Here is a 12,740-nt window from a genome sequence, read left to right on the forward strand (position 1 = left end):
TGTGGCACATGGACTCAGTAGTTGTGGCTCACGGGCTCTAGAGTGCAAGCTCAGTAATTGTGGCTCACGGGCTGAGTTGCTCCACGGCTTGTGGGATCTTCCCAGACCAGGGCTCGAACCTGTGTCCCCTGCACTGGCAGGTGGATTCTTAACCAGTGTGCCACTAGGGAAGCCCCACGTTTCTTTTTTTTTTTAATTGAGTTTTGTTTTCTTATTCTGTTTTTCCCCTTCTACTAGTTTGGAAGTTATCTACTGTGTTTCTTTTTCTTTTAATGTTTGCCCTTGAAATTGTAGCATAATACTTAAAGTCTGCAGTTAATATCTTACCTCTTCTCCTGAGCAATACCATGAGCATTATAACCATGGCCATCTACTTTCCAACTTATACCCTGTTGCTATTCAGTGTGTATTTCTGTCCTTTTTAATCTCATAAATTAGGCATTATTACTTTACATAGATGATGTTTACTTATATTTGTCCTCATATTTACCAGTTTATTTACTTACTAATTCTTTTTGTTATCTCAGATCTTCCACCCACAATGTTTACCTTCTTTGTGAAGTATATCTTTAACAGAGTCTAAATAATGTGCTTCTAAAGCTTGTAAGTTCCTCTGGGGAGGTGTGTTGTAGATAAGTTCTCAGTTAAAAGCCTTTATTTTGCTCTCATTTTTTTGAAACAGTTTTTTTTTTAATTTTATTGGAGTATAGTTGATTTACAATGTTATGTTAGTTTCAGGTGTACAGCAAAGTGAATCTGTTATACATATACATACATCTACTCTTAAGATTCTTTCCCCATATAGGCCATTACAGAGTACTGAGTAGAGTTCCCTGTGCTATACAGTAGGTCCTTATTAGTTATCTATTTTATATATAGTAGTGTGTATATGTCAATCCCAATCTTCCAATATATTGAAAGATAGTTTTAATGGGTTTGTCCCACATGTGTTTTTTTCCAATATCCTGAAGGAGTAAGTCAGTTCTGACACCGTCTTCCTGGAGATCGAATCAGACCCCACAGGTTATTAGCCCAGTCCCACAAGACTGCGCCTTCCTCGACTTCAGTTACCAGTCACAAGTCCAGGTTGTTACTTGTGCTTCTGACCAACTGGCTGTAAATCAGAGGTTCCCACAGCCTCCTCCTCCAGTTCCATTATTTTGCTAAGCAGCTCACAGAACTCTGAAAAACATTTATATATGTTTACTAGTTTATTATAAAAGATAGTATAAAGGATACCGATGCAGAGGTACATAGGTCCCGAGTGCAGGAGCTTCTGTCCTCATGGAACTGGGGTGCACCACCCGCCTGGCATATGGATGTGTTCACCAACCCAGAAACTCTCCAACTCTTATTGTTCAAAAGTTTACATAGAACTTCATCTCCAGCATCTCCCTTCCCCTTCCCTGAGGTCAGTGGGTAGGGCTGAAAGTTCCAACCGTCCAGTCACTTAGTCTTTCTGGTGACCAGCCCCATCCTGAGGCCATCTAGGGGTCTAAACCTAAGTCACCTCCTTAGCATAAATTCAGGTATGCCCCGAAAGGGCTTCTGGTGAACGACAAAAGATACTCCTGTCACTTAGGAAATTGCAAGGGTTTTAGGAGATTTGTGCCAGGAACCCGGACAATGATCAAAATATATTTCTTATTATACCACAGTATACAATTTTATGTTGACAGTAATCTTCCACTCTGAGGATATCATTCTACTGTCTGTGGGCTTCCAGTTTTGCTGTTGGGAAGTAAGCTGTCAGTCTGACAGTCATTTCTTTGTTGTGTTCTGTCTTTTCTCTCTGGCCACTTTTCTTCTCTTGGTTTTTGGTATCCTTTAGTTTAGCTGCAGTGTCTCTAGGTGTGGATTTCTTCTGTGTACATTAGGTATTATGCATCTACAGATTTATAACTCCCACAGTCGTGAAACATTCTCAACCATTACATCTTCAAATATTATCTCTTCCCCATATTCTGTATTACTCTCTTCCTCTAAGATTCCATTTAAACCCACTCCACTCCCCATCTTAACCATTCTCTCATATATTACGTTTCCATTCTTTCTGTCTGTGGTATTGTAGGTAGTTTTCTCAGATCTACCCTCTGGTATACCAGTTACCCAATCTGCTGCGTAAATACTAGGTCAGAGGCTTTTTGTTTTGTTTTCAAGTCAACAGTTATAGTTTCCATTTTGTAAAATTTTTATTTGATTCTTTTTCAAGTCTGATTGGTCATTTTGAAAGTCTCATAGTTTACTCATTTTTGCTAGTCCATCTCTTACTATCTTCATACGTTTTATTCATAGTTTTTATTCTCTATTCTGTATCTGATTGTCCTATCAGCTGAAGCCTTGAAAATAATATCAGTTTTTGTTTCTGTTGACTCCCACTCTTGTTGTCTTTGTGAACTCATATTTGGTTGAACTTAATCTGCGGGAATCCTGGAGGTCTGTGTTAAGGGTGTTTTCTACCAGGCACCATTTACATTTACTTCCACTGGGCTTTGGGACCACTTTCACTTCCTTCAGGGGTCCTAGTTTAATGTTGAAGTCTTGCGCTGAGCTTCGCAGTTATCCTTTGACCCAAAGTGTGAAATTGGCATCTATCTTCAGAGAAGCCCCTCCTTTCACACTTACCTGATGGTCACCACATGCCCTATGGATGATTAAAGTCACTTTAGGGGAAGGAAGGTCTTGAAAATTTCCTTCTACTTTCTGTGAACCCAGCAGTGGTTTAACAACTCTGCTCTATCAAGAAACTCATTTTGTTTGTTTTTGTAACTGAGAACCCTTCCAAGTATCCTACATTTGCTGCAAGTATAAACCTGTAAAGTGGTTTTTATTACTAGCAACCAGGGAGTTATCACTTGAGAGCTAAATGCAAAAATAATTAACCAAGAGAAAGTTCAACTTTTTCAAAGTCAGGTGTCAAAAGCCATCCCTGTCCCTGCCATTCACTGGAATGTAAACCAAAATGGATTTAACCTTTTGTTCTCTGTAACCACATAAAGATGTGCCTTTGTCTTGACCCCTGGCCAACCCACCTCCCTCTCATCCAGTCCCAGGGCCATATGCTTCCTTCCTTTCCTTCGTGAAGGTTCCTCTTCTGGTAAATTCATGCCCTATCCCAATACTTATTTTTAAATTAGCCCCCTCAAGAAAGGTAAAGACCACATGAATGGCAGGGTTCCTTTTTAGTACCCCAAAGTGTAAAGAAAGTCTTCTTGATTAATTCAACAAATATTTATATCAGAAATTAAAAAGCCCTCTTTCTCAGAGAATATTTTCTTTACCGAGGAAAGTTGACCTGGACATGGGATCAAAGGAGCTCTGGGTCAAGGCTCCGGAGGGGCGGTAGGAGGGTGGACGGGGAGAAGAAGGGGCAGCTGGCCCTGAGGGTTCACCCTGCAGACCCCTCCCTTGCCCCTGCCGTCCCGGGGGCCGGCGGCAGACAGGGCTGAGCCTGGGAGTTGCAGCGATGTGTGCTGGGGGGCAGTGGTGACGGCTGATGAAAAGAGTGGGGAAAGCGGCAGAAGAGACGATTCGGGACAGGAACAGAGAGGAAGGTGGGCCAGGAAGTGCAAAGCATCCACGAGGTTTTCTTGGTAAGTTACATGTTTAAGTCAAGTACTTCCCACCTAGATACTTACAACCTGTGCCATGTGTTTTATATTTTTCTAGATCAATGAACTGAGCCATGTTCAAATCCCTGTTATGTTGATGCCAGATGACTTCAAGGCCTATTCAAAGATAAAGGTGGACAATCACCTTTTTAACAAGTAAGTACAAGCACGACCTTTTGTAGAACTGATGTGGCTGCCAGGAGTGTGAATTTGAATTTGAATTTTTGTGAATTTCTATAATCACATTATTTTTCAATGGGTGGGAGTAAAGTTTTGCTGATAAAGTTTATCCTGTGATAAACATAACCATCTGTCATTTTCAGAAAAGCAACAGCAGGCCCTCTTGGGTAATATCTTTTTGCATATGGCATATTGTTCTCTATGAATATCTTATATGTTAAAAGTGATATTCTCATTACTATTTAAATGTTTGAAGCTGTAAATTGCTTGGATTCTTTTTTTTTTTTGGCAGCTATGGACCTCAGCTCTCTTACACAAAACTCTCCTGATGATTCCTTTATGAACAGAAATGACTACTTCCTAAAACAATAAAGAATGAAGGTGCTTGGTTTTTTTTTTTGTTTTTTTTTTTTTTGCGGTACGCGGGCCTCTCACTGTCGTGGCCTCTCCCGTTGCGGAGCACAGGCTCCGGACGCGCAGGCTCAGCGGCCATGGCTCACGGGCCCAGCCGCTCCGCGGCACGTGGGATCCTCCCGGACCGGGGCACGAGCCCGCGTCCCCTGCATCGGCAGGCGGGCTCTCAACCACTGCGCCACCAGGGAAGCCCTGAAGGTGCATTTTTATAAAACATAATTGGATGCCATGTTGGGCATTGAGACTATTTCTCCCTCTTTTGAATGTCATTTTAGACATCATTATGGACCACCTTCTGTGTCAGGCAGTTCATTGAGAGCCAGACATACACGGATGTGTAAGAAACAGTCCTGCCCTCGGGGGTTCACAGTCAGGCGGGTGGTTGAAAATTGACATATATACAAATTACCATCACTTAGTGTGTGGAGTACCACAGTGGGGGCAGTGGGGGGTGTGCGTGTGTGAACACAAAGGGGAAAGCGATTCTGAATGAGTGGGATGAGCCCCCGAAAACTCCCTCCCATGTGAAGATCAATTGTGAAATTCCTTAATGGGGCCATTGTTCTAATGTGAAGCTGATGTGTTAATTATTCTCATAATGCCCTTTAAAGGTTGACCTTTTGAGGGGATCTTTTCTATGTGAATACAGAATCTGGTATTTATATGAAAGATAAAACTGGTCGATCTAGGAGTGAGAGTCATTCTTGTTGTGTAAGCTTTAATCAGCAGGCAACCCAGGACCAGTGTGGGAGCGCTGTTTGTGGCTCTCTGTGCTGCCCTTCCCTGACTCGCCAAGCTCTTTGCTTTTCCTTCAGCGTTTCCCCTGCGTGTCTGTCCCTTCTGTCCCCTGGATCCTACTGTGGGTTCTGGTTGGCCCCTTGAAACCCACCTGTGCCTTCTGTGGGTCGGGAACCCCAAGCGCTTCTTTGGCTGCAGGAGAGCATGATGGTGGCAGATTCGAGTCTGGTTCACTCTTTGTACGTCTGAACTTTATTCCACAACCTGTTTCAGAGAAAACATGCCGAGCCACTTCAAGTTTAAGGAATACTGCCCGATGGTTTTCCGTAACCTGCGGGAGAGGTTTGGAATCGATGATCAGGATTTCCAGGTGAGTTGCTTTTGTAACATTCGTTTCACATGGGTTTCATCGTGCCTTTTGCACTGTAAAATAGGATTCACGTTTTTGTCATGGCAAGTAATTAGATAATAGTAATTTTCTTTTTGTATGAGAATTTTTCAGTGTTCTTTCTGAAATAAAGGGTTCTTTCAGTTAGGGACCACTATACAATATGATTTCAGTAGTCCGCAGAAGAAATTATTCTTTGGGAAGGGGGCAAGGCTGTGAGTTGTTTTTTTTTTTTTTTTGTGGTACGCGGGCCTCTCACTGTCGTGGCCCCTCCCGCTGCGGAGCACAGGCTCCGGACGCGCAGGCTCAGCGGCCACGGCTCAGGGGCCCAGCCGCTCCGCGGCATGTGGGATCTTCCCGGACCGGGGCACGAACCCGTGTCCCCTGCATCGGCAGGCGGGCTCTCAACCGCTGCGCCACCAGGGAAGCCCAAGCCTGTGAGTTTTATATAATATTCTCACTTACAGATGAAAGTATTCTGCCCGCAGAGCCTCCTTTTCATTTTCTGCCCTCAAACGGGTTGGCAGCCCCGAGGGTTGTGTATGTGTGTTGAATTCGCATTTCCTTTATTTGCAGAGGCCACTTAGGAATCTTAGAAATTTGTTTTCGTTCTTGCTGATTTGCTGCTTTTCGAATTGGCCCACCCTGGCCCTCGCCGCGGTATTTTGTCAGAGACCCCCTTAGAGCCCCGCAGTGCCCAGCGGTCTAGTGACTGCAGCACCGCTGTCACCATCAGGAACCCGCCAGTCCCAGGGACACTTCTGTGTAGCACCGTCTCCTGCTCTTGGGACCCACCACGTAAAGATGTGCCCTGTTGCTTTTCTCCCCATGTTTGCCCAGTTCTCAATTTCAACTTTTAAAATCGCTGTCAGATCTGCTGATCCCTGGTCATTTCTCCTGAGAACGGACCAGGCATCAGTTACCTGATTTTCACAGAGCTGGCCAGATTCGTAAAAGCCAAGGATTTTTTTAAGAGCAGAAATCTAAGTCAGGAGATACAAGGGCTGCTTTCTGGTCTTTTACGGCAGGCCGTTCATTTTACTGTAAGAGTACTGACTTATTTGAAATCTGGTAAACACTTTCTCTCATTTGCCCCAAACCAGAAATCCTAACTTATCCTGCATTACGTGTCCTATTGCCGCCCTGGGTGACCTTACAAGGTGAATACTGGCACAGCTCACCCTGTACTTTCCCCTAAAGAACAGGCCCCGAAGGCGAATCAAGCTTATTTAGCTAGCATGCTTTCTTATAGATCTGTGGGCCTCCCTGCCCTGCCCTATTGTTGAAAGTTTCCAAGACTCTCTCACAGGCTCACTCAGGCATGAGAAGCCTTGAAGCTGCCATGTTTTGAAAAAAGCAACGCTGGCCAGGCTGCCGTGACGTTCCCTCCTCTGTGGACCTGGCCGAGGTTTCCACAGAGGTCCAAGCTCTGAGCAGAGGCTCGGGTGCGCCCCGGAGAGGGCTGAGGGGAAGTGGGCGGGGAGGATGTGAGCGCTCGGTTTGCTTTTAAAAACTGCAATGGAGCCAGTGTTCAGGTGTGGGCTTTATGTGTAAGAGAGAAAGAACTTCGATCACACTTGGACTTGAATTTACTGCTGCAAAAGCCAAGTCACCTTTAAAGAATAAATTTTGGAATAGTAAAAAAGCCTTGTATAAAATAAAAAGGAATAATTCTACATTATGTAAGAACTGTTATTACGTTTCAAGAGGCCGTGTGAAAATAGTGTGCTTTGAAAAGAATGAACAGCTGATAACTTTGACATCCTAAGAAAATCTCCTCTGACTCTGCTGCTACATTCAAGTGTGTATCTTCCTCTGTGCCCCTTTTTTTTTTTTAATATTTTAAAATAAAATAGCTATACTGGCATTTCACAGAAACTGACTTTCAGGGCCTATGCTACAGGATCTTGTTAAATTCCTCAATTCATCACCTTATATTTGCTTATATATATATGAAGTCCTTATATTTCTTGAGAACCAGCCCTGTTAAATGAGATCTCAAATGGATCCATTAGATCCTTAGTTGCTGAAATACTAAGACACGAACCGGGTTTCCCTCTTTTTTCCCCCTAAAAACAAAACCATGTAAGTTGATATTTAAGTAAGTGCAAATTGCTGATACAAACTTTGAAGGCAAATTAGGTGAGTGGAGGATGATTCACACGGAACTAATTGGCAAGTCTGTTAAGCTCTTAGTGTGAGAGATCAGTACAAGGGAGAACCGGTGAGAGAGTAATTAATCATTTGAACACCACTCCTTCCCTCAGCCATGCCTGGTGCTTTGAGCATTTAGATTGCTGCTTTCTCTTTGGCAACTGTATTTCTATTTAAAAATTAAGAAGTGGGTGTTTACAGTAACTTTAGTAAACCAGACATACACAGTTCCTCTGCACCCACAGATTGCACCAACTGCAGATCGAATTGCAGTTGGAATCGGCGGATACGGAATCCGCGGATGTGGAATCTGCAGGTGCGGAGGGCCGACTGTACTGGCTTCCCTCCCCATTTCTATGTTCCTTTCCCAATGTCTGTACCTCTTAAAAAATTTTTCAGCTGGGGCAGGGTCCCTGAGTGTAAACTGAAGATAAGATCCTACCCATGGGGCTTAACCCACCTTGTTGGCTGCTTGGTTTGGAAAATGGAGGAAGTTGTGGCAACAGTGGCTCTGGCTTGGTGCGTCTGGGTGCCTGCGCGCCGCAGGCCAGGGAGGCGGAGTGCTGTGCGCTTGCGGGTGCCGGCGGGGCTGCGGTCTCGGCTGTTCGGCTCACCACTGCCCGGACACTTCATTCTCTGTGGCCAGAACAGGTAACAGGTATCAGGTGACACCTAGTGCCAAACTGAACTCTCTTTCTCAATCTGATTTGAAAAGTGGGATCAGTGACCCGGCGTCTCGTCGTCTTTGGATGCATTGGATTGGTTAAGGGGCCCAGGCCCCTCACTGTTCCCCTTGCCTTGCTCTGTTTCGTTTTCTGAAGCGCTTGCTTATTGGACAAATGACTCTTAAATCTCTGTGGCGAAAAGGAGCTCCACCGTGCGGTTCATTTAGTATTCAAACCTTCATGTTATATCAAATGGATAAATGTTCGCCACCTGCCTTGCCTGTGTTTGCGTGTGTGAATGCCGTTTTGCTGCACCTGAAAAAAGTCAGTATCGATCCATCTGATCAAAGTAGAACATAGTAATTAGCCAACTTAATTGACCTCCGTCAGCCAACTTAAATTCTTGAAAGGAACTGAGAAACATCCCTGCTGTCTCCGTAAACATTTGTATCTTTCCTCTGGTTTTGATTTCTTGAAAATGTCTTTGAAAAGCAACTTCTTTTTCTTGCTGTTAAAGATAAATTCCAGCAACAGTTCTAGAATACTCGTTATTAACAACAGTGTCACTGAACATACATATGTAAACCTGTGCGCGTATGTGTATGCATGTATGCTCAGTGCTTTCAGATTCAAAATTTTCTCCAACTTATTAGTGCTTCTTAAAATCACGTCACTGGTTGGTAATACGCACCAGAGGTGAACTGTGTTCTGACCATTGTCGGGACAATGTGACTCCCCATGACCGTTCCTTTAAGATGTCTTTCAAGATGAATGCTCCCCCCAGAGGCCTCGCTGTTACGGCCGCTACAGTTCTGTTCTTCCATCTCCTCTGCCGCTTCAAGCTCCGCTCCCCACAGGTGGATGATTATCAACTCAGTGTGTGTTTATTTGCACCTACTGTGCGTAAGGCTCTGTGATAGACATTATAGGGAATGCAGAAGAGAAAAAAGGATGAAGGAATTTTTTTTTAACTGTTACATGACAGATTCTGTGTTAGATGCTAATGAGATTTACAGAAACCCAGGCATCTTGATTTTTAATGTTCTTCAAGAAAACCTGCATCCCTCTTTCCAGTCTCATAGTATCAGAACCTCTTATGACAGGCCTGGGAAGTCAACTAGAGGCTTCGGTTGAAGTTTCTGAGCTGCAGGAAGGATTGCCCACCAGAAACCAAAAAGTTATACAGGATGGCGATGATGCAGTTAAAGCTAAATACGCCATATAATGGAAACTGAGCCCTCTGGTTCTTTGTGGAGGATAATATTAGGTTTGCTTTTCCCCTGCCCCATCTTCTGAATTAGAATCCCTTGTTATTCACATTTGATGCATTTTCTTCTTTGTATTGGTAAGAGAGGATTCTAATTTTAAAATAATTAATTTTAAAAGCTAACGTTTTAAACTTTTGATGTGCTTGTCTCAAGTTTAAAAATAAAATTCTCCCGCGTTAAAGACCTTTAGCGTATGCTAAACTGTGGGAAAAAATTTCTGCCGGTGTCTCTAAAGTCTATCATGGTGTTCGCAAATGTAGATTTCCCAAATATAATTGAAACTGTCTGAGGGCAGGAGCTGTGTCTAGCTTGTTTACCGGGGCTGCAGGCCCAGAGGTTAGCACCAGCCTGCTCTGGACAGGCACTTAAGAAATATTTGCGGAAGAAAGGGAGGGACGGCTGAGGGGGGAATCCCCGGAGAAGTGGGCCTTCCGCACCAAAGCGTGGAGGCCAGAACCAGATGGTGGCGGGCTGCGGGGAGCTGAAGAAGGGAACGTGGAGAAAGTGGGAACTGGGCAGAAAACCTCACCCGGACTCTTCAGCCCAAGAGCAGCCCTGGGGATTTTGCACAAGGGAGTGATGAGATGACACCTGGATTTTATAAAAGCAAATAGAGGCGGTTATGTGTAGAATGCATAAAAAGGAGGTAAAGAAATTAGGAGGCTACAATATATCCCAACCAGTGAAGAAGAGGCATGAACCAGGGCACTCGCCACTGACAAGGTTGAGCCGAGAGCAGCTTTACGGGACGGGGAGAGGGGAAAACGTGGGAGCAAAGACAGGAGCCGAGGACAGGACCCTGAGAGAGCGGGAGAGTGGAGGTGCCAGTCACCGGGGAAGGGAAGTGTGGGGTTGGGCGAGGGGAGAAAGGAAGTTGAGCTTTTAGCCTGTGACTGTGGAGGTGACCTTGAGGTGCCTGTGTGAGGCTGCTCAGCATGTAGTTGGCCATCCCGGGACCGGGGTCGGAGCAGAGGCCCAGATCTGGGAGTGATGGGCACAGAGGATCTTGTACTGTCTCAAATTTGCTGACTCGGGCCAGAAAAGCTCTTTGATGCCTGTGTACCTGTCTGTCGTCTCTTGGATTTGCCCTGCCTGCTCTTTCACAGTTTCTCCTCACACGTGTCGGCCTTTCAGCTTAGCTACTGGGAACCCCACGATGAGTAGCAGACAGAAACTCTGCCTGGGCTGGAAACCAAAGGGCCCCCCCCTCCTCAGATTGGACAACTCTCTTGACAGGCTTTTGGGAAAACTCCCTTCCAGCCCATCAGCATCCTCAGATTTTTTTCACGTGCTCTTTCTGCTGTTTCTCAAGTGTTGAACCAATTACTGCCCCACCACAAACTGACCCCACTGACAGCTCGGGCTTGCTGTCTGCCTGCGCTCTCCGTTCCTGAACCCACGCTGGGTTAAGTCCCGTCATTTTCAGCCGAGCGCTGACAGTCATCCTGTCCGGGTCAGATGCTGCCCATTTGCTTATCAGCAGCCTCAGACGCAGGCCTCTGGTATCTTAATCTGAGTCAAGTACCAACCTGAGCTTTGTAAAGGCGATCTCACGGCGCTCAGAGACGTTCCTGCAACTTTTCTTCTTTCTCTGCTGGTCATTACCCTTCAAATCTGTTTCCTTCTTTTCTGGTAAGTTGTTTCATTATTAATAAGTGTTCAATTGCACTGTGTTCTGCCCCCCTCTGCAATGAAAGCCATTCCACGCCTGGGATCACAGCTCAGACTTTCTTTGAAATTCCCCAAGAGCGTAACACAGGGCTTTAAACACAGTGGGCTTTTAATAAATCCTTGATGATGATGTTAGCATATTGGTCTTTCCCTCCCTGATGAGGTCAGAGGACCATCTGCCCGCTCAGATCCGTCAAACGCAAACCCGGAAAGCAGCCTCGTCCAGGCTCTGGCTCCCGGCTCCTGGGCCGTGTGATTTGAGGCGTGTAATCGTAATCCTGAGTTGTCAGCAGGGCAGGTGTCGGGTCCATGAGACCGGTAGCCCGAGTTGGGAGAAAGAACATTCTCCTGCGAGTTGGGAAGCTGGTTTGCGTCTTGGATCTTCAGTAACGGATACTGTGACTTAATCTGGTCGCTTAGCCCTGGTAGGTCTCAATTTTCTCATCTGTGAAATGAGGGAGAAGGACTCCGTGCTCTCTGAGGACCTCCCAGCTGTCAACATTTCTGAATCTGTTAAGTCACGGCCAGTAGGTGACTGTCACTCAGGTTCCTGTACATGATACTGCCATGTCTCCTTTGTAAGATGCTGGCTTTTACACATTTGAGCATGGCAGAATTGATTGTACATGGCCTTCCTGTTGACTAAATGGAAAAACTTTCATACATTATTTTTAGCAGAAATACAAACTCATATCAAAATGGAAAAAAAAAAACCCAAATGTCTGTAAGACTATATGAGTAGTTCAAGGGTATTAAATGTTCAAAACGCTTGGGTATTTAAAAAATGGATAGGGGACCGTAATGGTTGATGTTGATAGATCATGACATTTTTATGAGAAGTATGGAAAGATTGGTGGCAAATATGAGCTAATTAAATTGACATTTCCTCCACCCCCCTGGAGGCCCCAGTAATCCTGGACCTCCCACTGTGGAAATAAACATCTTCAATGCAGACTTTTAGAGGCTTGGGGAGGAAGGAGAGCACCATTAATCCCTTTCTTTGGGGAAAGGAGAATAAATTTCCAATTATAAATGTAGGAAGGCCATTCAAGAGTGAGTTTCATCTCTCATTATCTTCCTTTATTTCTCATTGAGGGCTGACATGGCACTAGAGATTCAAACACAGCTCTTGAGGTTTGAGATGGGGTGTTGTAATGCTACCCACCAGGGTTCTTGGACTCCTTAATAACAGAAATTGATAAGAGGCCAGACGAGAAATTCAGGCAAGGCTTTACTGGGACTCGTACTGCAGCACGAGGGAGCGAAAGCACGTAACAGGTGCCCTTGCTCGCTCGCTGAGTGGGCAAGCTGGTCCTTTAAACGGCGTTCAGGCAAGGCTTTACTGGGACTCGTACTGCAGCACGAGGGAGCGAAAGCACGTAACAGGTGCCCTTGCTCGCTCGCTGAGTGGGCAAGCTGGTCCTTTAAACGGCGTTCAGGCAAGGCTTTACTGGGACTCGTACTGCAGCACGAGGGAGCGAAAGCACGTAACAGGTGCCCTTGCTCGCTCGCTGAGTGGGCAAGCTGGTCCTTTAAACGGCGTTCAGGCAAGGCTTTACTGGGACTCGTACTGCAGCACGAGGGAGCGAAAGCACGTAACAGGTGCCCTTGCTCGCTCGCTGAGTGGGCAAGCTGGTCCTTTAAACGGCGT

General features: G+C 45.3%; 1 protein-coding gene across 1 annotated transcript in view; it reads left to right on the top strand.

The window, feature by feature from the left end:
- Positions 1-12,740, top strand: part of PIP4K2A (phosphatidylinositol-5-phosphate 4-kinase type 2 alpha) — a 185,325-nt gene that overhangs the window by 100,504 nt on the left and 72,081 nt on the right. Inside the window, exons 2-3 of the mRNA XM_024129590.1 lie at positions 3,670-3,767; positions 5,217-5,313. Coding sequence (XP_023985358.1) covers positions 3,670-3,767; positions 5,217-5,313 — 195 coding nt within the window. The remainder of the gene's footprint in view (positions 1-3,669; positions 3,768-5,216; positions 5,314-12,740) is intronic.

Source organism: Physeter macrocephalus, chromosome 11, assembly GCF_002837175.3.
Source record: "Physeter macrocephalus isolate SW-GA chromosome 11, ASM283717v5, whole genome shotgun sequence".
In the NCBI taxonomy this organism is placed as follows: Eukaryota; Metazoa; Chordata; class Mammalia; order Artiodactyla; family Physeteridae; genus Physeter; species Physeter macrocephalus.